Below are 26,814 nucleotides of genomic sequence, written 5' to 3'. Positions count from 1 at the left end.
AGATATAATACTGAAATCAAATCTTTGGTCAAGTCAAGAAGACAAGGACTGTTACAAATTACATGAACTTTATGAAAATTCGTGTACAAAAAGTATAACGGTTTGGGAATTCAAGGTCAAATTCTGAAGTTTACAGATCTTACAGAGTAGCTTGTTCACATGTAACAATGTAACCATAATTTATGATTTAAACATAACTTAAAAACAAACACAGATCAAATAAGATCAAAGCATAAAAACATCAAACGCCCCAGTCGTTGCACACAGTTGGAGGCAGGAGGAGTTCGCGGTGCTCAGAGGTTGCTGCAAGAGTTCAGCTGATTCCAGTGTTTCACTCCACGTCACAGTTTAACTTCTGTCTGTTTGGGTGTGAGAGAGACTTGTTGGAAGTAGACCTCACCTGGTTTAAAGTTGCAGCAGCCACAGAAAAGTCTAAATTATTTTGCTCAGGCTGCTGTCATAAGCTGGAAAGCATGAAAACGGTGTGGATGCAGATTTTTCAGCCATGTTTAAAGGGACTTTTTTTCACCTCACCTTCCTGCTGACTCCAGCAGAGCTGCTGCCTCAGCCTGGCCCATCTCTTGCACCAACTTGTAGAGAGCACCCTCTTTGTTTTGCAGCAGAGTGAAAGGACAGTCCAGCTCCTGGATGGTGCCACTGTCCAGCACCTTAGGCCAAGAGAAAACATGCGGTGGTGTAACAGTTAACACAGGAACATTTTTTGCGTATCTGTGTACTCTAACAGTATGAATTTATTAAAAAGCTACAGTCGGAATAGCTGAGTCACCAGTATACGGTCGCTGTCTATGATGGTGTTGAGGCGATGAGCGATGGTGAGCACAGTGCAGTCTCTGAACTTTTCCCGAATGGTTTTCTGGATCAGCTCATCTGTCCTGCAGTAACAACAAGAAAAACACTTGGAGAATCATGTGGGAAAAGTGTGTTGAGAAAGCTACTGGATGTCTAGGAGCTCTCTGTACTGATAATGTATCTGGAGGACCTTGGGTCAACGTTGGCCGTGGCTTCGTCGATGATGAGAATGCGATTCTTCCTCAGGACTGCTCTGGCCAGGCACAGCAGCTGCCTCTGGCCCACGCTGAAGTTGGAGCCTGACTCAGCCAGGACAGTCTCCAGCTTCCCAGGCAGCTCCTCCACCACAGACTTCATCTGTACCTGCAGTGAACATGGAGAGGAGAAACCTGTAGCTGGTCTGTGGGCAGTAGCGACAAATCTGGGTGTGCTGATTAAATACTAGCCTCTTCCAGAGCTTTCCACAGGTCTTCATCAGTGTGCTGGTTGAAAAGGTCCAAGTTCTTCCTCACACTGTCAGTAAAGAGAACTGGGTCCTGGGGAAGCAGAGGGGAGAGAAGTCAGGGAGAAAAATCAGTAGACTCTGCTACGTCATTAATTCTATGTACCATAGCTGGATATGGATTTGGAAACACAAGACACGCAGTATCGTATGACTTTGAAAATCTGTGTTTTGAGTTTAATTTACTGAAAATAAATGATATAGCAGTTTTAATTAATAGAAGAATAACAGAAATGGATAGCATCATTGTAACAGTGAGATTGTAACTACGTATTTCTTCAGGCAGTTGAAGTGTCATCTGATGTTGTACCTGAGGAATGATGGACATCTTCTGGCGCAGGTCATGTAGGCCAATCTCAGAGGTCACAATACCGTCGATGTAGATCTTTCCCTGGGGCTCTGCCAGGCGAAACAGAGCCGAGACCAGAGAGCTTTTCCCCGCTCCTGTTCTACCCACAATACCAACCTGACCCAGAGGACACACAAAACATCAACAGCTGATCATCACTCAGACCCAACCAGCTGTTCTCCACAAACAGATGTGTCACCTTCTCTTTGGGTTGAAACGTGGCGTTGATGTCTTTGAGGACCGGTGGTCCATCCTTGCTGTAGAAGAAGTTCACTCGATCAAAGGTTATCATTCCTTGGCTCGGCCAATCAGGGGGAGGACGCTTCTGAGTTTCTAAGGGTGCTTCACTCTTTAGCTCAGTGTACTCCACCACCCTCTCCACTGATGTCATCTGAAAAGCCAAGAGGTCTTTTTCAATTATGCTTTTTGTAGCCTATGTTAACGTTCATTCATAGGCATCAGGATGTTTTTATATTTTTTTAACCCCAAAACCGAAAATTCCAACCTTCCTACAAAGGGCTTTATAATTTGTACAGAATACTTTACTGTAAGTGCAGAAGTCAAGTGTCCAAAGTTTTTGTACAAATGAGGTATGATCAAAATTTGAGAGGATTAAGGGAAATGGAAACATTGCTCCATGTAACTGTCCATTTATCTTCACCCACCAACATCATTTTCATCAACATCATTCATTCAAAAAACTGGAAATACAAAATGTCATCACTCAGTTCTTACCATGTTCTCCACCTCTGCACTTTGTCTCACTGTCCACTGGAAGTTTCCTATCAGTGTTACAGCATAGGTCAGCACAAGGCCCACCTCTCCAGCCTCCAGGCCTAATGGATCCAAAACATGATCAGAAATCAGAGGCTACTTCAGGACTTTCTTCTGCATTAACTCAGTGTGTGTGGTTAGGGTATTTAGCAAAATAAATACAGTTAAATTAAACATTTAATTGTGTTTAGTTTGCTAAATACCCTAAGCCCACTAAGGGGTTGGTTGGTTTAAAAGTTGTGGAACTGTTTGGTTTTTCTTTCCTTTATTTCTTATAGTTTATGTAAAGGTTTTAATAAACGTCCATTTATGGCAAATCTTATTAATCTACATTATATATTCTTGACCTGTTGCACAGATTCAATTCAATTCACATCATTGATTGACATTGATTTATATAGCACCAAATCACAGCAACAATTGCCTCAAAGCACTTTATATTGTAAGGTAAAGACCCTACAATAATACAGAGGAAAACCCCAACGATCATGTGACCCCCCACGAGCAAATCCTTTGGCGACAGTGAGAAGGAAAAACTCTGTTTTTATAGGAAGAAACCTCTGGCAAAACCAGGTCAGGAAGAGGCAGCCATCTGCCATGACTGACTGTGGGTGCAGGGAATAAGACGGGACAAAGACACACCCTGGAACAGAGCCAGAGATGAACAATAACTAATGAATAAATGCTGAGTGGTGTATACGCACATAAAGAGTGAAGAAAAAGACTCATCATGGGAAGCCCCCAGCAGCCGAGAGCTATTGCAACATGACTAAGGGAAAATTCAGGGTCAACTCATCCATCCCTAAATATATGCTTTATAAAAAAGTCTTAAAAGTAGAGTTTGTCTGTCTCCTGAATCCAAACTTGGAGCCGGTTCCACAAAAGAGGGGCCTGAATACTGAAGGCTCGGCCCCCCATTCTACTTTTAAATACTCTAGGAACCACAAACAAGCTTGCAGTCTGAGAGCGAAGTGCTCTAATGGGTTGATAGGGTTCTATTAGGTCTTTAAGATGAGATGGGGCCTGATTATTCCAGACCTTGTATGTTAAATTCGATTCCGGATTTAACAGGGAGGCAATGAAGAGAAACCAGTCTCGGTGAAATGTGCTCTCTTTGTCTGGTCCCTGTCAGTATCTTTGCTGCAGCATTGCGGACCATCTCAAGGCTTTTTAGGACGTTTTTAGGACATCCTGATAATAAGGAATTATAGTCCAGCCTAGAAGTAAGTTTTTCAGCATCACTTAAACGGCATGTTTTTAATTTGAACCAGATTCCGCAAATGGAAGTCCAACATATTTGTTTACCATATATGCACTGAATGATATATCCTGGTCAAAAATGACTCCAAGATTCCTCACAGTGTTACTGGAGGGTTAGGGTTAGATTTTTATAGGTGAGTACAATAACCTCAGTTTTATCTGAATTTAGAAGCAGAAAAGTAGACGTTATCCAAGTCTTTATGTCTTTAAGACATTCCTGTATTTTAACAAATTGGTGTGTGTTATCTGGCTTAATAGATATATAAAGCTGGGTGTCATCTGCATAGAAGTGAAAATGTATGCTATGTCTTCTGATGATACTGCCTAAGGGAAGCATGTATAATATAAACAGAATTGGTCCTAGCACCGAACCCTGTGGAACTCCATAACTAACCATAGTGTGTGAAGAGGACTCTCCATTTACATGTACAAATTAGTCTGATAGATTGATATTCAAAACATTGTACAGTACCTTTAATACCTACAGCATATATAATCGCTGTAATAAAATAAATCAAGGATTTTTTCCTTCCCACTGTCGCCAAGTGCTTGCTCTAAGAGGGTCCTCTGATGGTTGGGGTTTTCTTTGTATCGTTACAGACTCTTTACCTTACAATATAAGGCACCTGTTGTGAGACAGTTTGTCTGCATGGTGCTTTAGTTTCTCACCATGTCTGAGTAAGACGCAGCCGAATGCTGTGAGAGTGATGAATATGGAGCAAATGCTGTCAAGGCGTAGTGCAAACCAGCGGGAGGTCATCAGGAACAAAAACCACGCCTCTGCAACGAGACGAAAAAATGCATTTCATTATAAAGAAGATGACCAGGTTAATCTTTTGAGCAGGTTCACTTTACAAGACATTTCATGAGACCCAAATATCTCACACATGTAATTTATTATAAAGCGATTTGTACAATATAAAGCGCCTTGAGGTGACTGTTGTCATATAAATAAAACTGAATTAAAGTCTTCCAGGCTTCTTCGCTATCATTATTCCACTATCATTACTGATTTACAACATTTTTAACTTTTTTTCAGCTGGAGACGCATAGCTTATCTTCCCAAGGCCTCTTAGGAGAGATAGTTGAGCAAATGATCAACTTTGAATTGACCTGTGATAACCTTTCTTAAGAGGGAAAATGCCTTTACAAATATGCTCCTAGAAGGTATTCATTGACAGACTGAGAGCAAATTATCCAGAATTCCAGTTCTACTTGGAACTATGAGTAGTTTTCTTTATCGCTTGAAATTCCTTTAAAATCAGCTAGAAAATCTCAGTTTTAACCATCCATAAAGAGTTCATAAAGAGTAAACCTGAATGCAGGTCCTGATGGGCATCAAATGCCTTCTTTAACCTCTCCTCAGCCTTGAGGGCTCTGATAGTGGAAAGACCCTGAAGAGACAAGGACAGGTGGGAGAAGACTGGACTCCGCGCTGTAGGAAAAGCAAAGATTAGCTGTGAGAAACTGTTGAACAGCCAGCGTCATTGAACCTACAGTTTAAAATGATGAGTTTATGATAGGATCGTAATAAAAATAAGCGCACTTGTTGACTCGAGACGTTTGACATCACGTGAGGTACGGAGGTAAAAGCTTCTCAAGTACAGAAAGATTATTAGGAGAGGAACAACAGGGATGAGGATGAGAGGGATGACTGAGGCTGCCACCGCGATAACGCCAGCATTCTGTAAAAACAACTAAAACAACATCGCATAATCAGAAATACTCAAATTACTGAAGGATCCTTTGAAGTGAGTCTGAAGTATAATGTGTATATAGCACATATAGTAGTCTTCACTTGATAGAAGTCCACAAAAGTGATAGGTAGCATGGAGTCCATTTGGCTGACATCTTTGGAAAACCTGTTGAGTATTCGACCTGAAACAAGGGAAAAGGAACAGAAACATTATATAAAGAGAAGACTATAAATCATTCAATCAGTAAAAGCAAAGATATGTCAGCCCTGCACCCAGCACCATTATCATGTTAAGGATGTAGGCAAGTGTAATTTTTGTCCTTTTTCTTAGTGTGTACTGTATGCTCTAGTGGGATAATGCTAGCAAGACGCTAACATTGAAGCTACCTGGACAATCCAAAATCAGTGGGTGATATCACTACGCCCATCTTTATGCTGTCTATGTTCTGACCATTAAGCTTTACACCATACAAATCAATGCTTTCACCATTCATTGAAACGTTGCCTTATGACAAGCACCTCGGTGAAAGTGGGGAGGAAAATCCCCATTCCTCCCTGAGCCTGGTTTTACCAGGAATCTCTTCCTGTTAAAAGAGAGTTTTTCCCTCCCAAAGCACCTTTATGTGGCTGTTCTAACTTGGAGTGCCAAGTATGAATAAAACTGGATTGAACTGAACTTAATAGACCTTTTTTTAGAGGTTTAAGGCCAATGTCATCTTGGAGAACTCAGACAACACTGGAATATGTCAGGGATGTGTTTTGTCTCCAGTTCTCTTCCTGGTAGAAATAGACTGGGTTATTTTGTAAAACTATAGCCAAAACTCCCAATCGGTCAAAGGCATGATATACCCCTGATGTAATTCAACGCTTTTTCTTAAATTTAAAATAAATTCTGTGTAGGCCTCACCTATGGGGTTGACATCAAAGAAGCTAACCGGGGTGTGGAGCACAGCACTAAACATGCTGTTGTGCAGAGTCTGAGCTGATCTCACCAGCCCGTGAAATATCACCAAACTCCTGGCAAAACCAAAGACCACAGCTGCTGCGGTCAAACCTAAAAGTAAACACAGCAGGACTATATTAGATATTAGACCTGAAGACTCTAACAAGAACTATAGGTATTACTATAACTATAGGCTTACCTGAATAAATACCGAGGTAAAAAGTGAGATCAAACTTTCGAAATGAGCTAGTAACATCCATTCCACTGTCCACGCTAACAGCAGTGGCTGTGCTGTTAGAAAACTCCTCCCCTGCCCTGTCAGATGACAAGACAATTCAATCAGGTACACAAGAAATGATAACTGATCCAATTTCATTTAAAAAACTGTCAAATGAACAGTATAAAGTTAAGCTATTGCCTATTGCATACTGTATTTGCCGTTAAAAATATCCACATTGGTAAAGTTCTTACCAATATACCAGCCACCAGTCCTGCAGGATATACGCAACCTGTTGAAACGGACCTCTCTTTAGATCAATTTTTGAAACACTCTTGAGCATGAGGAAACCAAGTTGCATGAAATGTGTGGGAGGGTGGGAAGGTTAAGTCAGGTTAGAGCAGGGGTGGGCAATCTCAGTCCACGAGGGCCGGTGTCCCTGCAGGTTTTAGATGTGTCCTCGAACCAACACAGCTGATTTAAATGGCTAAATTAGCTCCTCAACATGTCCTGAAGTTCTCCAGAGGCCTGGTACCGAACTAATCATGTGATTCAGGTGTGTTGACCCAAGGTGAAATCTAAAACCTGCAGGGACACCGACCCTCGTGGACTGAGATTGCCCAACCCTGGGTTAGAGTCACTGTGACATTTCCACATGATTGTACAGTGAGGGATTTAATACTGATAACAGCTAATACAGACAGGTAACACCTGGAGACAGAAAGAGTGCAGGAAGGGTGTTGAAGGGTCGGGGCTTACCTCAGCTATTATGCTGAGCAGTATTATGACCATTAACACCAAAGTGTTACAGCCTGCTGTGAAGTACTTAAGGTAAACATGGCCGCTAACATTTCCTTCAGCTCGAGTTTCTTCTGTAATAGTTTGAGCAACTTCAACCTGCAAAACAATAAAATAAGTTTAGTGATAATAGACTTGCAGGTCTATTTTAACCCAAACTATTCATTTCTACTTCTGTCCATCCTTGTAATTCAGTGAATACAAAATGCTGCCATTTATGCGGGGACTCTTAATCTAATCTTTTGGAAATATACCTACATGAAGCTGATCAGTGCAGCTGCTGTCTGGTAGCAGGAGGCTGCTGGAAGAACAGTCTGACCCATGTGAGCAAATCGTCCACTGGCTGCGTAAAGACAATTTCTCTGGGTCAACCGAACATGACCCAACTGAATGTGCCTCCGCATCACTTCTCAGCAGGGACACAATATCCAGGCCAGAGGTCTGCAGCTCACTGTAGGTTCCCTGGACCATGACATGACCCTGGAGAAACAAATAATGAAAATGAGCAACAATGTGTTTTTCAGTACTTAATAACAAAAAAGTCAAAAAGGCTCATCTGAAGGAACGCCTTCCTTCGGAGCAAATCATTTCTATGAATTTGGAAAATTGGAAAACCACCATTAAAAATCAGTTGTGAAGCTCCTTCTACAAAATGCAGAACCTGTGAGTAAAGGGGAACACATTAAAAGGGGGATCAAGGAGATTTAATTGGAACTGTACACAAAGCCGCGTTGCCTGTTTATCCCTGACACTTTTCAGCTCGTCACCTAAGCTAACCTAAACCTAAACCTCCCAACATCACTCTACATAATGCTGGATCTCTTTCCTCCAGCTGAAGCTTTTTTTGACAAACTGAATTAGATTTTTCATCTGAATGAATATGTTTCCTTAACTTCTGTAACTGAGTAGTTTTGTATTAACACATCTGGTCCAGAGACTTTGTGTTGTAAGTTAAAAAATTAATAACAATTTGGAAACGGAAATCTCACCTGAGGACTGGAGATCAACGTGTGCTGGAGCTCACTCTCAGAGATTACACACCTCAGAGTAACAAACTATAACTGGTGAATGCAAACATGTTTATCACCTGCCTACTTAAACCAGCATAAAGGGGGACAAACCTCCTTGAGGACCAGGATCTGGTCAGCTGTCCTCAGATGCTGGAGCTGGTGTGTGATGAGGATACGACACTTGTTCTTCAGCAGGCCACAGATACACCTGATTTTGATAAATAAGAGGGGGTTTCTGCATGTTTGTGACTGTTGCTTTGAAATAGTTCCATATAAATAAAACTGAACTGAATGGAATTAAAACAGTTCACATGAACTTCAATCATGCAGTGTGTACTGTCGAGCATAAGCACGATTCTCGACACCATTATTAATCAGGGTATACAGATAATTAGCACCGAACTCTTTATTACTCACTGCTCAAAAAGATGTTTTCCAACTTCTGCATCCACAGCACTTAAAGGGTCATCCAGGAGGTAGATGTCTGCATCCTGATATACAGCCCTGAAAACAAGGACACACAGTGGGGGAATCTTATTCGTCAGGAAAAAGACTGAACTTTCACATAAACTATAGCAAATGTAACAGCACAAGTGTGTGCATGCAGGGTAAAAATACATGCACCCCAACATCTAGCTACTTGTTGCCTCTAGTTTAGGTTCCTTAGAAACTCAGACTAACATTTGAATGCGTCAGGGTGATACAATACGTGTAAGTTTTCTTCTAGGTAGCGTTCTTACTACATGATGTCCATGTACCTTGCCAGGTTGACACGAGCTTTCTGTCCCCCACTGAGTGTGGCCCCTCTGTCCCCGATCAGTGTCAGATCTCCATCTGGGAACAGCTGCAGGTCCTGAATTTGAAACAATGGAGGCGTAACTTGCCTACAATCATCAAGGGCATAAATGTCATGATAATTTTGAGTTTTTAATGATTTATTTGAACTGTTCTTTTTCCAGAATGAAACGATTGTACAGAAAAAAGGCCCTGCTCCAAAGTCAACACCTTCAAGCTTGAGTGAAATTTGCTGTTCCCCCACATGGACAAACAAATAGCTTCTGATAAAATGTTTTATGGTCAGACAAGAGAAAGACTGAGCTGTTAGACCACAATATATTTAGAGGAACAAAGGTGAGGCTTTCAAAAGCAGCTCTCCCAGGATGGCCAGCTCCATACCAGGAAACTAACCAATTTAAACAAACTGCCAAGAAGAGTGGTCAAAATATCTAGACAGAATCCACCAGAAGATCATTGACGGCCTCCAAAAGTGTCTGTTTAAAGAGCAACTTGCAAAGTGATATTGAACTAAATACAGCTAAATGAACACCAATAAATTGGTGAGTATATATTTGAGGTTGTTTGTATATTTTTGATAGATTAGAAAAAATCCCAAATAAAGGCTTAAACTTGTTTTAAAGTTATTGAAGATGTGTGCTGTACAATCATTCCACTATAGAAAAAGAACAGTTAAATAACCATGGCATTCATGCCTGGGATGAGTGCACGCAAACTTCTGACCACAGCTGTACTTCAAATGAGACATAAAAGAAAAGCACAACTAATACTGCTTTACTTTCAAGAAAAGATGTGACGTCCCAAAGTCAAATTTCAGAATTTGCTCCTAAACTATAGCAAACAATGCAATTAATCAATATGATTATAATTGACTTTTGAAGGCTGCTGGCTTTTATCAAGGTCATCTGATCATATTGTTGGAGCTAATCAGCATTTTCTATAGGTAGGAACCCACCTTGTAAGATTTTATACCAGAGGGTAAAGAGCGGTTCGCCTTGAGCTGCTGGCCTAACATGAACTGGTTAACTTGCAGCATTATATCTCACCTTCTTCAGAGCACAGGCTCTGAGGACCCTCTCATACTTTTTAGGATTCAGTTGTTTCCCGAACAGGATGTTGCTGCGGATGGTTCCAGGGAACACCCAGGGTTGCTGGGCTGCATAGCTTATTTGACCTATGACCTTTAATGTGCCTGTGTCATAAGGCAGCTCTCCCAGGATGGCACTGAGCAGAGATGACTGAAGAAAACACAGATGTTATGAACATGTGACCCTGAAAACACAATTTTGATACTCAATGTTCTGACCTAAAGGCTAAATGGTAAGTCAGTTGCGGACCTTTCCGGCCCCCACTGGTCCGATCACAGTGAGAAGCTGGTGTGACTCTGCTGTGATGGAAACATTGTGCAGAGATGGTGCATCCAAACTCTAAAAAAAAGAAGAAGAATGTATTAATTAATGCACAAATTTTGAATTTAAAATTATGCAAGATGACTCATTATCAATATGAGTTTTAAACTTTAACATTTACCTTATCCCAGTAGCAGGTCAGTGCCTCAATTTCAATAGCGTTCTCCATTTTTCCCTCCAAAGGCAGTGCGAGATTTTTTCTTTCAAGCTCTTCCAGGACGAGAAAATTCTTGAAAGATATTTAATGGACACACGTGCTTTGAAACATAAACTAAATTACCACAGTTCTCTTGCTTTACCTATCTACAAATTTAGAAACAACTACATTTAAGATTAAAAAGAGTTCTGATGTCACCACCAATCTTTTATCCATTTTTTTGCAGGACAGTTACAATATCTGCAATCAATCTGGACATCACTTTAGGATCTATTTGACAGATGGATTCTCCATGATGGAAAACATCATGAATTTCAATTCTGTTTTAGTTCACCAGCACCAAACAAGCATCACAACAACAGTTGCTTCAACATGCTTTATATTGTAACCTAAAGAAACACTACAATAATGCAGAGAAAGTCCCAACAATCAGATTACTCAGATGAGCAAGCACATGGTGAGAGTGGGAAGGAAAAAATCCATTTTAACAGGAAGAAACCTCCATCAGAACCAGGCTCAGGGAAGACCGTAACGTTAAGTCAGCACGATTTTTGTTATGTAAAGTTCTCTGAACTTTTTAGACAATAGAAAAGTAGTAAATCGGTCATTATGGTACTAATGACAGATATCAGCTACGGTTTTGTTACTTGTATTCCAATTTATGACAGAACAGAATTACCTTAATCCTGCGAATGCTCACAACAGTCTCTGACAATTTCTCAATGGCCAGAGGAAAGAACAGGGTCACTGTGAGCTTAATTGTACCATACAGGGATGCAGTGACAAACACACTGCTGGCAGTGATGGTGTTGCCCAGGAGGGCGTAGACAGTGAAGGTGACAAACACTGTGATCTTGCTGCTGGCAAAGAATGAAGCCATGTTGAGTCCTCGCAGGTAGGAGCTTTTTAATATCTGATGAATTTCTTTCCTAGGAGTAAAGAAGAACATAGGGAGGCTTAATATGTAAAATCAGAAGACTTTATTTAGAGTGTCACACCACTGTCAAAAAAAAGAATGCTCAAATGACTACAACTGAAATACTTTCGTCTAAATAATTATTTTCTTCATCAGACCATGAAGAGTGCAAAGACATACTAACATACAAGACCTTGAACTATCAGGCCTCATCTTATCTTAAATATCACCCCAATAGAGCACTTTGCTCTCAGACTGCAGGCTTACTTGTGGTTCCTTGGTTATTGTAGTAGACAGAGCGACTTCAGCTTTCAGGGCCCTTTTCTGTTGAACCAGCCCCCAGTTTGGATTTCAAGATTAGCATTAAAGTTTTCCTTTTTGATAAAGTTTATAGTTATGGCTGGATCAGGTGACCCTGGCCCTAAAACCTACCTAATTTATGCTTGTGTTTCTTCTTCACTAACCTCTTTTCACCCTCTGTTTATACACCACTCTAGAGTTAATCATTAGTTATTATTAATCTCTGGTTCTCTTCCACACCATGTCTTTATCCTGTCTTCCTCCCCTAACCCCCAACCAATTGCACCAGATGGCTGCCCCTCCCTGAACCTGGTTCTCCCAGAGGTTCCTTCCTGTGTTTTTCCTTCCTACAGTTTTCATGTCTTTATCACATATTTTCTGTGTATTTTTTGTATTTTGTGGTCTTATATTTATTAGCCTACAAAGATTGCGTTAACAAGGTTTATCACGTGTAATATGTGATTCTTGATATATTTACAGTGATGCTTCTTGTTTTGTTTTTTTTATTTTCTCTCACACAGGTGGTTGTTATTGTCTTTTTAAGTTTGTATTTAAGCTTCCCAGTTTGAATGTTAGACCCTCGTGAAGTTTCTCTAGTCGATACATGTAGGTCAAGTTTATCCTCGCTGTGCTTCTACAAATTGTATTAAACTTTTTTTTTTATCTGGCAGTACAGTGGTTCTGAGTTTTCTGCTTTTTTGCCAGGAAGTGGTACAGTAGGCAACGTAAAATCACCGAACAGGGTCACTGAATGGTAAATGGACTGATTCTTATATAACCCTTTTTTACTCTCGAAAAAAATGAAAAAGAATGTACATTTCAAATTATACAAAAAGGTATTTTTCAGGGAACACAAAATGGGTTAACAATTTAAAGCTGTTGTGCAGCAATGGAGGTTGATCAGGCCTTGAAAGCTGGTGCTACTAATTCTTACAGGCGTTCCAGCTTTTCTGGATTACTTACAACCCCCTCTGCCTGCATGAAAGCAGTGTTGAAACACACTGTGGTACCATGCCCTCGTGAGCATCAGCTGAACAGCACTGTACTGCACAAAGTAGTTTGTGGTGAGAAAAAGGTTTCTGAGAGTTAACAGCTTCCGTGATCAGTGGCTAACAGGACAACAGCTTTAAGCACAGCTTAATAATGGTTATAGTAAGTCTCAGTTTCAACTGTGAGAAGACTTCGAGCTGCAGGTTTGACAGGACAAGCTGCAGGAAGAAAGCCATCGCTAAGACGTCAGAATAAGACAAAGAGGCTTGCCTGGGTCATGAAACATCGCCACTGCACTACTGAAGACTGGAAGAAGGTATTATAGAGCAATGAATCAAAATTTGAAATCATCGGTTCATCACGCAGGATCTTTGTACGCCTTCAAGTAGGCGAAAGGATGGCTCTACAGTGTGTGGCATCAACTGTCAAACATGGAGGAGGAAGTGTGATGGTCTGGGGCTGTTTTGCTGGATTCCAGCTCGGTGACTTGTACAGAGTGAGAGGCACCCTGAACCAAAACGGCTAACACAGCATTCTGCAGCGCCATGCAATACCCTCTAGTTGGTCAGGGTTTCATCCTATTGCAACATAATGACCCAAAACAAAAGTCCGAGCTATGCCAGAACTACCTCAGGAACAAAGAACAAGATGGTAAGCTTGAAAGCATGGAGTGGTCTCCAGTCTCCAGACTTAAACCCCATCGAGCTGGTTTGGGATGAACTGGACAGAAGAGTGAAAGCAGAGCAACCTAAAAGTGCCACACATTTATGGGAACCTCTGCAACCGATATGGGAAGAACTTTCTGAAGAATATTTGATCTCTGTTGTAGAAAGAATGCCACGGGTGTGTTCAGCTGCCAAAGGTGGAATTATAGAATACATTTTGGTCTATAAATTGATTCCATGATAATTGTTTTACTTGAATTGCTTATTTGTACTATGCTTTCACTTCAGAGTGCAATGCAACATTAAACTGCATAACTTTCAATTAAAAAATGGAAAAATTGGGGTGTTCTAAAACCTTTGACCGGTAGTGTACGTGTATCGAGTCTGTCAGTACTTGCCTGACTACATTGTGCCAAGTGTAAAATTTGGTGGAGCGGTGAGATCTGGAGTTGTTTTTCAGGAGTTGGGCTCATCTTAGTTCCAGTGAAACTAACTCTTGATGCATAACAAGACATTTTGGACAATTTCATGCTCCCAACCTTGTGGGAACAGTTTGAGGACGGCTTCTTCCTGTTCCAACATCATTGTGCAACAGTGCAGAAAACAACATCCAAATAAACATGCATCAATGAGTCTAATGTGACATAACTTGACTGGCTTGCACAGAGTCCTGACTTAAAGCTGACAGAACATCTTTGGGAATAATTAGAGCGGAGGCTGTGAGCCAGACTTTCTCATCCAATATCAGTGTCTGACCTCACTTCTGGAAAAATGGTTAAAAATTCCCATAAATATACTCCTAAATCATAATAAACCTTATGGATTAACAATGGGATGTCATTCAATTTCATATGCGTGTGAAGGCAAACGAGCAAGAACTTTTGGCAATATATCTTGGTGTTGCATGTATCTCATGCAACACCAAGATCATGTGTTAGTTTGCTCCCTTGACCAAATGCTCAGTCCAGCATAGCGTCAACATATCGTTTGGTAATGATGGAATGCTAATACTGGGAATACTGGGAATACATTTAGCTTGACTCAGCAGAAAATGACAGTTAATTATAGATTTGACCTTACTTTAGAACATTAGCAAAACAGCTTTAAAAAAATTGTTTGTCGAAAGCTTTGGTACGGCCTCTAAGGACATTCAGTGCGGGGCCTCTCACAAGAATGTAATGATTCAGCATCTGCAGAGGCCCCGAAGCCTGAGGCCTTGCGCTTGACAAATTCCATAGGGTTAATGGATCTAAATGAACGGAAAGAACATAACGTTCTTTGTTTTGTGTTTTGATAAAGATGAAGGGTTTTGTCTCTTCTCTACAAATCATTAAAAAACAACTTAAAATCCATTTAAAATATAAAAATAGACAAACCATTTCACCATAAATCAACACTGTGTTAGAATTAAAATGTACACATTACTTCATATTTACTACATATTCAGTAGTTTTGTAACTGTGGATATCTTAAGAAGTCTTTATTATCAAAGACTCATTGAGACTTGAAGGTTGACTGTAAAAACATTTTTCTTCCTGAAACTGTAACCCTGAATTAATCAATGCAACCCAAGTTTTCACACAGAAAAATAATGTTGAGCTGTTGTATAATCCACATCAAAAGTTCAAGCTTCACCGACTTCCTCACTCTCTGTCTGTACATGGCCAATATTAAAATACTGGCTTCTGTAAAGCAAACCTCTTTATACCATATCACCGCAACAGAGACTTCTGACTTACATGTGGTAAGTATTTAAAATCAGAATGAAGAAGGCAGAGCCTCCCATTCAATGCTAGTCACTAGTAGTGACAAATTTCCTCTGTGGAATTTCCTCTGTGGTTATTCTAAGTACATTTAAGCTGAAGATGGATGGAAAGTTTTGAAGGCTACAATGGATTACTGCTTGATGTCACAAGGACTGATTTTGAGTGGGTTTCTTTCAAAGAATCTCAGAAGGTGTTGATGGGAACAATAAGTGACAGTTAACATATAAAGTGCAGAGCAAACATAAAGGATTATCATTAACCAGACATCAATGCTGAGAAAGTTGAGGATTAATGAATTAATACAAATCTAAGCTGTTCTTTAAGAGCAGTACATCAAAGCAATAAGGAATTCTCCTTGTTGTTAATTCTGATTAATTCTTCTTGTAGCTAATCCATATGTACTCCAATGGGCCCTAAGAGGTTATCTGAAAAAACTGTGATTGCAGTGATTTAAAGAAATTGATGAGCTCTGCAGAGATAAGAAAATCCAATACAGATCACGCTATTAATGAAATCTCTTTTTCTACATAATCCATCATACAAAATGTAATCAAATTGAAAAGTCCCTTTTTAAAACTTGTTTTATTAGTTTTAATCTTTTAACTATATGCATCAAGCAAAAATTGAATTATATGCAACATTCTCTGACTGGAAGAAATTTGTTTAATATTTAAACCTATTTTCTGCACATTCCAGCACATAATTTATTTTTTTTTCCTTTTACACTCACTCTTTCAAATAGATGCAAGTAAAACACAGCAGAAAAGTCAAAGACTAGCGGTCCTTTTGCTCTATTTTCACCTGTAAAGCAGGAGTAGGCTAGGCGGAGGTTTAGGTGCAGGTGTGCCGCAGCGGTCAGTGGAAGAATCCTCGAGTTTCTCTGTGAATTTCCCATTATGTCATAGTGCACTCGGTGCTTGCTTGGAAGTTTAGGGGTTTTTTTTCGCTGTAAAAAGAAGTTTTCTTCCCACGCACAACGGACACTAATGTTTTTGTCACTTTTTATGGAATCAAACTTAAAGTAAGGTCAGTACTTCCACGCTTTAAACGCTGCACGCTCATACTCTCTCCCGCACTCGATATATTATCCATTGTTGCTCTGCATACAGCTGTTTTCACGAACATCGCACTTGCTTACGTCACTGTCATGAGACATTCTCGCAAAAAAATCATGGTTTTAGTAACGCACCTACGGGAAAGTAACGGTAATCGAATTACCGTTTTTGCAATAGTAATCCCTTACTTTACTCGTTACTTGAAAAAAGTAATCGGATTACAGTAACGCCTTACTGCCCATCTCTGCTTAGCAGTTTGTATTATTCCCATAAGTTTAACTGACTTGATGCTATAATCTCATCAAAAAGCATTCCTTTGATTTTTACATGTATAGGACCAGTTCTCCGCTGTTCCAGAAGAGCACAGTGGTTCAACATGGATCTCTGCCTCCAGACAAACCACACATTATGTGAACCCTACATTTCTCATTCGTTTGGCAAATGAGAAAAGTTCCTGGGCTGATGGGGCAAGCCTGATCTGTGGTATGATCTTTCTTTATGCCCAAGTTTATCGGTCCTGTTCACTATTTTAAAAGACAGCTAAAGACATGTCTGAGTATTTATATTTTCAGTTCATTTCATTTCCACGTGTCGAAGCATTAAGCATATTGGTCGTTCCAAATCATAAAACTGCAGGATGACAAGTCAGTTTATTAAAATATTTATTTTGACAGTTGTCCATTTTTTGAATCACTGTTTATACTCATAATTATTATGGGAGCACATTATAAGAAGAAGAAATACCTCTAAGAAATAAGCTGATTCTTCATAAAACCTGTTGTTCTTACCTTCTGACTTCAGTCACCAGAGCTGAGAACGGTTTCTCCCAGGCATACATCTTGATTATCCTGATACCAGACACCACTTCGTTCATGATACGGATTCTGTTGTCAGTAAGGACTGCTGTTTTGCTCCTGCAAATATAAGCACCATTTACACTGTGTCCATTAGAGGCTAAAAAAAACATCTAATCAAAATTGTATAAAAACAGGCAGACAATGAGCATAATGAGCATAATAAAAGAACGTTATCGTCAGAAACAATAATGTCCTGCTTCTGTATTCTTCGTCCATACCTGAAGATGCCAAAGAGTTTTCCAAACCAGGTTTGTATCGGCATCATGAGTGCGATGGCTGCTACACCTGCCAGGCACGAGGCACCGATCTCATACCAAAGGAAAACAATGATCACCACTGCTTGGAGAGGTCCCACCCACAGGTAGTGCAGATTAAGTGTAATCTATAGAGAGCATGATTGTTGACGTGCAGAAAACATGCTGGACAACTTGTCCAAACCTTACAATTTTTTACAAATCTGTGTCACATAAATATGTGAAGGTCTTGATGTTAAGGGCACAACTTGGTTTAAAAATGTCATCAAATACAATTAAATAATCTCATCATGTGTTTGAGTACATGATTCTCTTACCTCATCGAAACGATTAACATCATTTGAAAGGAGGTTCACTATTTGCCCAGTGGTTGTTTGTCCCATGGATTTAGCACTGAGTCTGAGAGCCTGATGAGAGGAATTTTACTTAACTGCTCAAAAAAGAATTTTCACAAAACTGACAAGTATAGATGGAACCATCGGAACATATTTCTGACAGAGATAAGCTGACAACTCTTCATTTGTACAGATTTTTCACTGACCTTCCTGTAGATCATGTGACACATAGCCACTCTAATCCTCATGCCTGTTCTTTGGACATGATAGTAGTAGAGATGTTGGAGGATAGTCAGTCCAAGCGTGGAGATGGACATCGCAGCAGCGTAAACATACGCCATGCCAAGACTTCTCTGATCATCAGGCTCACCATTCTCAAAGAAAAGGATTATCTTCCCCAGAAGAAGTGGCTGGATCACTTTGATTGTCTCCTTTATGACAAAGACAATGAATGCAAGCTTACATTCATCCTTTCCCAGACTTTAGGAAATGGGTTCAAATGGCTGCTAGATATTTGAGCCAATTTTTGTTACAAGAAAGGTCTCTGAGTACATTAGCATGCTTATTATTTCATTACAAATAACTCATCTGACACCTCCACATGACCAGTCGACGTACCAGGAAAAAAACAAATATCCCAGCCATTGCATAGGACCTTCCATAGCACTTTATAAGGACTCTGGTGAGTTTTGGCTTCAGGAGTTCCTTTGTAGCATGTCTAACTTCACGGTCCCAAAATCTGCAAGATAAACATGGAGATTATTAGATTAGGCTAACCTATGAGGTAACTGTGAAAGGTACAACTTCTCTGGTACAAACAGAAGTACACACTATAAGTTGAAGTTAAGCAAACAACATTTTATGTCAATCTAGACACAACATTGATCTTTAGACCAATCTAGAACAACAAATGGCAATGTAACTATGTAGGATATAGTCGCACCAACATTTTAAAAAATTCATTAGCAAATAAACCTTCCAAATGAGAACCATACGGCCACACAGTGGCAACATACTCATTTGTTACAAGAAGTATCAGGTTAATGGAATGGCAAACAGCAATTCAATGATCCACCAGTGCCACTGCCACTTACATCTTCATCAAATGAATGGCACAGAGAGGTGGTTAGCATTTCTGACTGAGAGAGCTGGGAACATTTACACGTGTGGCAAAAAAGAAGCTACTTCTTTAACAATTTTATAACAATTACTATTACAAACTATTAAAACAAAGTTAAAAATAAAAGCAAAATTTAAGTGTGGACTTCCTACCATCACCAACTGCTTGCTCAAAGGGGGTCACTGACTTGTTAAGGTTTTCTCTGTAGTATTATAGGGTCTTACCTTACAATACAAGGTGCTTTAAGTTGGCTGTTGTTGTGATAAAATGGAACTGAATTATTTAAAAGTAATGAGCTTTATTACAGCTCTTTCTGTTGAACATTTAGTGTTATTTTTAGTGACAGGATGCCTGTTGGGAGCATCGGCATGTTTCAGGGAGGCCTAAGGTTGGGTTTGGCCTGTTGTGAAAGGAGTTAATACATCAAACAGGAATAAGTAGATTGACCTGTCAGAATAACACATCAGGTGTGACTCACACTACGGCAGCACTCCCTGGCAATTCAAAGAAACACACAGCTACTGAACAAGCATGCAGTCTCTCCTGGCAAAGCACCAACAGCTACCTGCTTGTCTACAGATCATATTTGTACAATTCACCAGGGGAAATGAACCCCTGAAGAGGTGAATACAAACAGAAATATCATCAATAGATGGCAGACTCCAGAAAAATATTTTGGGGTATTATTCTACTGTGGTAGACTGGCCAGAAATGACTTTTTTTTGCATCATAAATAGATAACAACGCTTCTTCTTCTGGGCTGGTTAAAAGACCAGTTCATAAATAGTACTAAAAGTGATCAAGAGCTCAAAAACCTCTGGTGCTAGGCCAACCATCCAGCTACATGTAAAGGAAGTGACAACAAAACCATAGGGTCTTAACCCATAACTTTCCTGGGTAGAAGAATTTTTTAATGTTATTCAAGGCAATATTTGACTAAATCACGTGTTGTGAAATGGGTTATTTGGGTAGTATGCATAACCACATTACTCATTGACTCAAAAAGAAATCTCTTCTCAAACTGGTCATAGAAAATTGTAAGGACCTATGTCTGAGCCATCATCTTCTCAGTCTCTCAGATTTGACTTTTGTTAATGATCCAATAATGCAACACAGCAGTGTAGTACCTCTGTAGCTCCTCTCCCAGGGCTTCAGACTGATCCTCTTTAAGGATGCTATACATATCATTTTCCTCAAGTCTTCGCTTTTGGCCAAGCTGCAGCAAAGGGGTTAACCAGCTGAAATAGAAAGACAGAAAGTATTCATGGCGCTTCACCTGTCCCTCATTTTTCCATATTTTGGCCTTATTCCAAAAGAAGGATTCGATTCATTTTCCACCTCAGAATTCTACACACGATACCCCACGATAAAAAGCAAAAAAAGTTTGCTCGGCTTTTTGTACTTATGATATTTTACTGATGTCTGGGTTTTAAAAAATTAGCTTTACAGATCAACTTGGCTTAAATCACACACATTAGCATGCCCGTCAAAGTCTGCCTTCCCTAGACACACACACTCACACACACACCATCCCATATCCACCACGTTTTTCAAAAAAATACTAACAATAAAAAAAACACCCGACTTTAACTTTAAGAGAATAAAAAAACAGTATAATGGGACAGTTCGTCTTAATTTAACTCTGTGTTTTTCTGGCAGTAAAAGCACCTGTTAATAAGCACCTGTTTGCATAGCCTGGTGTCTCAGTGTATGACATTCAGTGTATGTCAGGTTAGCAGAGGGGAAAAGCAGACGTATCAGAAACAACATAGCAAAGTTTTCTGCTTCTCCCAGTTTAATAATTCTCTGGTCATGTGTAGTGAAGCCTCCCTTGGTATCTAGAAAGAAGTGCACTTTGAACATTCTGAAGGTGAGTTATTACTCAGTTACTCAATGCTTTCAATATAGACATCAAAAGGCCAACCACATATCTATGTAGTATTTGTTTGTGTGGTACTCATACTATGTATTAAGCCAGTTTAAACCATGAGGGCTACATTAAAGCCTACGATTGCTTTTCCCATTCATGAGTTATGGTTGAAAAACTCAGACAAGTCCAGAGCTACCTGACTCAACTCTGCTGTTCAAAACCTATTCCACAAATAAATGCACAGAAATAATACACACTGTCTCCCAGCGAAAAGCTGCACATACTTTCTGTAGATTTAGTATTTTTTATGACCTAATAAAATAACCCAGGAGTTGTTTTTTTGTTTTGTTTTGTTTTTTCAGTGTATGGAAGTGATTCTACCCACTTTGAATTAAAGTAATCAGTCTCAGTTTCCACTATTATGGTCTGAAGCATGTAAACACCGGCTTTTGAATAAATTCTGAAGTATTTCTTCAAATGCTTGCCTCATGTGGTCCGTGGGGCACGGCATTGCTGGGATGGGCTAATCCTATTGATTTTTCAATGCGTGATCAAGTTATGAGAAACTATTTTTTTTCAATTAAAAATGCATCCTGGCACAGATTAAATCCTCTTGTAAACGGGTTTATAGTTCTAGTTAACTCAGAAAAACCACAATTAAAACGATATAAAAACATGTATGCATGAAATCAGCAGTTTGTTGTTCTTAACTGATTACCTCTCCGCTCGGTCAGAGTTAGATCACGCCGTGAAATCACACTTACCACAAAAAAACTCTTGAAAAAAAGCTGGCAGTTGCCAGCGGGTTGTGCCTGCCGCCCGTGCTTGTCACCTCCATGGTCATACTGGGGATAGCTCAGCCGGGCGCATCTCTGCACGCTGTACGCTCCACTTCATTCGGTCCGTATAGTAAGTGGAAGTTATGTAAAGCTCAACCGGCTGGTTGTTCAGGCTGGAATTTAGCCGTTTAAGTTATTTAAGATCGCTTCACGTAACTCCACCTACACGACCACCAGTGCAAATTGAAAAGGAAAGTGAAACTTTATTATTATTATTATTAATATTATTATTACTACAGGACTAGAGGATGTCGTGTTTGGAACTTGAAAAGTAAGGGAGTCATGTGATCTTTTCACTCTAGCTCTACCTGTGCAGCATTATTAAAATATGTCTGCTTTCCTAACACCTCAGGGTTTACACAGCCTCTCGACCGCTGACCACTGGTACAGGATCCAGCACAACCGAGACCCGGAAGAAAACAGACGGACGCATGGATGTTTTGCTTTCACACACAGAAACTTCCGAACGGAGTCCGCGAACCAAAGTGCGTCACTACAAAACAAGTGAGAACGTCCACTCCGCTTATTGGCCGGTTGGGTGTCAGGGGCGGGAGCGCTGTGCTCTGGACTGCGTGTAGAATTTCTGCTCAATTTACGGCTAGTTAAATTCTGCATCCCAGAGTGCAAAGTATACGTGACTACGGGAAGGCGTTAAGGTCAAACTTGAAGTAAGCCGAGTCAGAGCGGGATTACGTTGTCAACATGAACGAATCAGAGCTGTCAAAGTAAGGTCCTGGATCCAAAATCGGCCGACAACGACTCCAATCCGGACTGCTGAACTGCTTTGGAAAATGTGAAGGAGGGCATAAATGATGGACTTTTAACTGTATATTAATACGTTTTGCATCTTTTTCTACTAACAAGGATCTCTCCCCTGGCCATTCATCCTGAACCAAAGTATTTTAGTGATAGATAAACAACTGAAGGACAGAAAAGTTCCTGTTTTTCCAATACTCTGAATTTATTTTACACCCCCCAAAACAAACAAACAAACAAACAAACAAACAAACAAACAAACAAACAAACAAACAAACAAACAAAACAAAACAAAAAAACAAAAATATATATATTGTGGGTCCATAGTAAAACCAAAAATGAAATTGATAAATAAAATATCCTTCAATTACCAAAAAGCTTTCAGTTTTATAATTATAGGATAATCTGGATTTTATTCATTTATATTTACATTTATTTCTCACAGTTTAATTCAAAAAAGGCAACAGATCTATTTCTCTCCTACATCTAATTTTTCTTTGAAAATTACTTTTCTACCCCAAAGTGGAGGCCAGGGTGTCGAAGTCTCTGCGTGTGAGCTGCAGTAATAGCAGAAATTCAGTTTGAAATTACTCACTCACTCAAGTACATACAGTTACATAGGACACAGGACGGTAAAGTTTAAATAAAGAGCAACCTGCTACTTGAATATTTTACACAAGCACAAATAAACGACTTCATATTCATTTAATGCTTAATGACAGTGAAACTGCTGCCATTCAGATGCTTTACTGTTGGTGTTGCATGGTGGATCAAAATCTGACTTTTTCTAATTTTGTGATTTTTCTGATTTTCTGTGTTCGTAATTCCTTTCTTAAAAAGTAAAATTATTTTTAATGCACCAAGATAATACTCTATTACAAGGAAGAGTCTAGCATTCACCCTCCTTAACTATAAGTTTACAAGCATAATCAGCATAGTTTCAAAAAGTAGTCATTACTGACTACCTCCAGGTAGTCACCTTCATCTCAAACAGCTACCTCTCTGCAAACATCAGTGTCTTCCTGCGGATGCAGGAGCTGCTCAGAAGGTACGGGGCTGTTATTGTAGCAAAAAGATTTGTGTGTATCTCAATACCTGTGTGCGTATTTCTGTGTGACTACATGAGCTCACAAAAAAGGGAAAACAATCATTTTTTAAAAGACCTCCAGTGGCATTCAGTCAATCCACAGGCTTTCACCAATCACAGTTCAGTGTACTAAAATTTGTCCTGGATGTGTTCCAACATCTCAGATATGCTGACTTATGAATGAGGGTTGAGTGTATTTTCATACCTTTATAAAAATGACAGGCAACAAGGAAATTGGGACTGACGTGCAAGGCAATCAGACTGGCTAAGCTACAGCTCACCTGTGAGACACTAATGAGTGGAAAACCCAGTAATCTGGAAAGATGATGCCAGCTTCCTCCTGATCTATATTAGGGAGAATAAATGTTCCACATGCAGTGTTGGTCAAGTTAATTGAAAAAAGTAATCAGTAACTAATTACTGATGCAGGTGCAGGTGTGCCGCAGCGGTCAGTGGAAGAATCCGCAAGTTTCTCTGTGAATTTCCCATTCCGTGGCAGCGTACTCGGTGCTTGTGTTTAGGGGGTTTTTCGCTGTAAAAAGAAGTTTTGTTCCCACGCAGTGAGTGAACAGCGGACGCTAATGTTTTTGTCACTGGAACCTATGGTTTAAGAAAGATGCATTTCCCTTAAATTATATTAAATTATTTTAATATTAGATTTGTAAAGCCTAAAGTTGTATGGCTCAAAACTGTTACAAAACTATAGCAGCAGATAAACAGCACACATAAGCTGTAGAAACAAAGAAAAGGAACGCCAGGTGATCCGTTTGTAAGGAATTCAGTCCCACAGTGCATGAATCTACAGGAATATCAGCATTATCTCCACTGAGGTAACATTACAGTATTTATTCTACACAAGTATTGAAAGAATGAAAAACAGGCTTCAGGCTGCTGCGTCCACGTCCTCAGGAGCAAGCGTTCCAATATCTGTCAGGACTGGACACCAGAAAAAGAAGACTCAATATCCATGAAAGGCTGGATATTTAATTTGGGTTAAAATATCTTCAGGATGAAAAGGAAATGAAAATACAGACATGTTTATGTAACCCAGATGGAGACAGCGGAAACACACATCTTGCTTTACTCAAACACAACTACAGAAAGTTTCCTGGCAAAACTCAATGACTGGTTGTTGCTCTCTGGAATTGTTGCATGCACAGCGGTTTGTCTCTTTGTCAGCATTAAACCATACCTCAGCCTTCAAACAAGGGAAAGTGGTAGAGTAAAGATCCAAAGACATTTTCAGTCACATTGCTGCACAGATCCTGATGAATTCAGTTCAGTTTTATGTATAACAGTCACCTCAAGCCACTTTATATTCTAAGGCAATGATCCTACAATAGTACAGACATAACAGAAGGCACACTGTGAAGGAGAGCAAGAGATTAATAACTAATAATTAAAGGCAAAGTGGTATACCGATGTGATGAAGAAGATACACTAGGCCTATTGCAGCATAACTAAGGGTGGGTTCAGGGTCACCTGATCAGCCCTAACTATATGCTTTAGCAAAAAGGAAAGTTTTAAGCTGAAGGGTTCAAATCCCGCCATCACCTTCCTGGTCAAAAACTGATCTGATCTACGGGGATGTTGTTTCCATACGGATGTTCCAGACGCTTTTATAATGTGAGAAAAACAGATAGTGAATAGTGAATTTAACACGTCAGCCTTTTACAAATATCTGTTCCCCATTCTCAGCATCAACATAGTAAACCAGGCATGGGACTGGTTAAGCAATAATTCAATTAGCTCAGGATAAAAATGGATTCAGAAGGCTGCGCTTGTGAGTTTGAGGTACAGCGTGTTCTTTTGTTTTTAGTTTTTTATTATAATTGATTAATAATTTAAAAGAATCTTTGAACACAAATTTGCTCTTGCTATCAAGTCTAACAAGGACATCTAAGAAATTTTGGAGAAGTACCTTTAACAGTGTAACATCTGCAACATTGTTTCAACTTTTATTTTAGAACAATTTTTCACTGTGACTATATATCAACAAAACGCAGACACCTGATGGTTATTCACCATCAAAACATTTGCTGGGCAGTTTCTCATAATGTCATCATCTGTTTTATAAGGTGTTGATTTAATGTACATTGATTTCGACATTTCCAGGCTCAAGTGTTTCTGCTGTCACTATCTTAGCTGCAAAACACAAAAAATGGATGGGTCTGACTGTGCATACTGGGCCTACAGAGAGGAGGTTCAGCATCTGAAGGGATTGTGTGACAACAACAACCTACATCTGAACACAACCAAGACCAAGGAGATGGTAATCGACTTCAGGAGAACAAAGTGATCTGAGTACTCCACCCTCTACATTGATGGAGAGGAGGTAGAAAGAGTAGAAAGCTTTAAGTTCCTCAGGGTCCACATCTTGGCCAACCTTACCTGGTCCACAAACATTTCCCACCAGGTAGAAAAAGAACAACCAAGGATGTACTTTCTTAGGAAGCCCAAATACCCCAAAGACTGCTAATTAACTTCTACCGCTCCACTTATCTTATATTGACTAACGAGTTGACAGAAAACGCATTGGGTAATGAGAGTGCAGTTTCATACTCCAGATAGTACGACTAGCAGACTTCATTATTTTCATTGAATTTAACCCTAAATAAATGAAAGGAAAACAAACAAACAAAAAAAATCAGCAGGTAGACATTTACAGATGTCAAGACAGAAAGCTGTTTTCCTATTTTCTATAGGACAGTATGTCTGTGAAGGTTCTCAGTCATCCAGGTCATCGTAGTCCAAGGAGCTTGCAAAGAAAAGCGTTTGGACTTCTTTAAGTTGCTTGAAGACGTTTCACCTCTCATCCGAGAAGCTTCTTCAGTTCTAAGGTCAAATGGTGGTGAGTCCCAGATTTAAACCCAGTGGGAGTATCCCCCCAAAGAGGGACAAAAGGACCCCCTGATGATCCTCTAATCACCTGAGCCAAGGTGTGAAAATGGGTGTGGGTCCCAATCAACCAGGGTTTCGGGTGAGCTCATTGTGAAGCCTGGCCCCACCTTATCATGCGATTTCCTGAGGTCAGATGGCCCAGGATGTGAGTGGGCGTTTGAGTTCCCTCCCCAGACGCCTTAACGCCCACTCACATCCTGGGGGAGCACCTGCTTCAAGTTTGAGACAAGTTACTACCTTAAGTGGAGAGGTTTAAGCATCTCTTGTTCACGAGTGACGGGAGAGTGGAGTGCGAGACTGACAGACGGACTGAGGTGGAAGCTGTACTGATCTGTTGTGGTAAAAAGGGAGCTGGTCAGGTCCTGACCTCACCTATGGTGAAA

The 26,814-nt window shown here is 39.9% G+C and overlaps 1 protein-coding gene and 1 long non-coding RNA gene across 3 annotated transcripts; one reads left to right on the top strand and one right to left on the bottom strand.

Annotated features, from left to right (window-relative positions):
* Positions 1–51: 51 nt before the first annotated feature.
* LOC120723468 (multidrug resistance-associated protein 4-like) lies at positions 52–22,370 on the bottom strand. Of its 2 annotated transcripts, XM_040014900.1 has the most exons (32): positions 21,996–22,356; positions 21,613–21,849; positions 20,106–20,216; positions 18,477–18,597; positions 18,065–18,289; positions 17,841–17,930; positions 17,488–17,651; positions 17,201–17,326; positions 11,400–11,649; positions 10,685–10,792; positions 10,492–10,581; positions 10,201–10,392; positions 9,118–9,212; positions 8,777–8,863; positions 8,471–8,567; positions 7,608–7,829; positions 7,311–7,448; positions 6,806–6,843; positions 6,534–6,649; positions 6,299–6,445; positions 5,494–5,573; positions 5,242–5,392; positions 5,011–5,130; positions 4,365–4,475; positions 2,397–2,497; positions 1,861–2,052; positions 1,623–1,778; positions 1,257–1,346; positions 1,001–1,173; positions 788–893; positions 535–668; positions 52–359 (listed from the first exon to the last, which is right to left on the bottom strand). In XM_040014900.1, the coding sequence occupies exons 2-32, from the start codon at positions 21,690–21,692 to the stop codon at positions 332–334; spliced, it is 3,939 nt and encodes a 1,312-aa protein (XP_039870834.1). In that variant the 5' UTR covers positions 21,693–21,849; positions 21,996–22,356; the 3' UTR covers positions 52–331. The 2 variants fall into 2 exon arrangements, with proteins under 2 accessions (XP_039870834.1, XP_039870836.1); XM_040014902.1 differs by having other exon boundaries at positions 52–400; positions 21,613–22,370.
* On the top strand, positions 16,149–24,944 carry LOC120723470. The gene is made up of 3 exons (XR_005693758.1): positions 16,149–16,192; positions 20,673–20,676; positions 23,960–24,944. It is a non-coding gene; the product is annotated as an uncharacterized LOC120723470 (long non-coding RNA).
* Positions 24,945–26,814: the final 1,870 nt, after the last annotated feature.

This window comes from Simochromis diagramma, unplaced genomic scaffold (assembly GCF_900408965.1).
Source record: "Simochromis diagramma unplaced genomic scaffold, fSimDia1.1 OVJJ01000680.1, whole genome shotgun sequence".
NCBI lineage: Eukaryota > Metazoa > Chordata > Actinopteri > Cichliformes > Cichlidae > Simochromis > Simochromis diagramma.
Note: the sequence above shows the minus strand (reverse complement) of the source record. Positions and strands in the feature narration are given on the sequence as shown.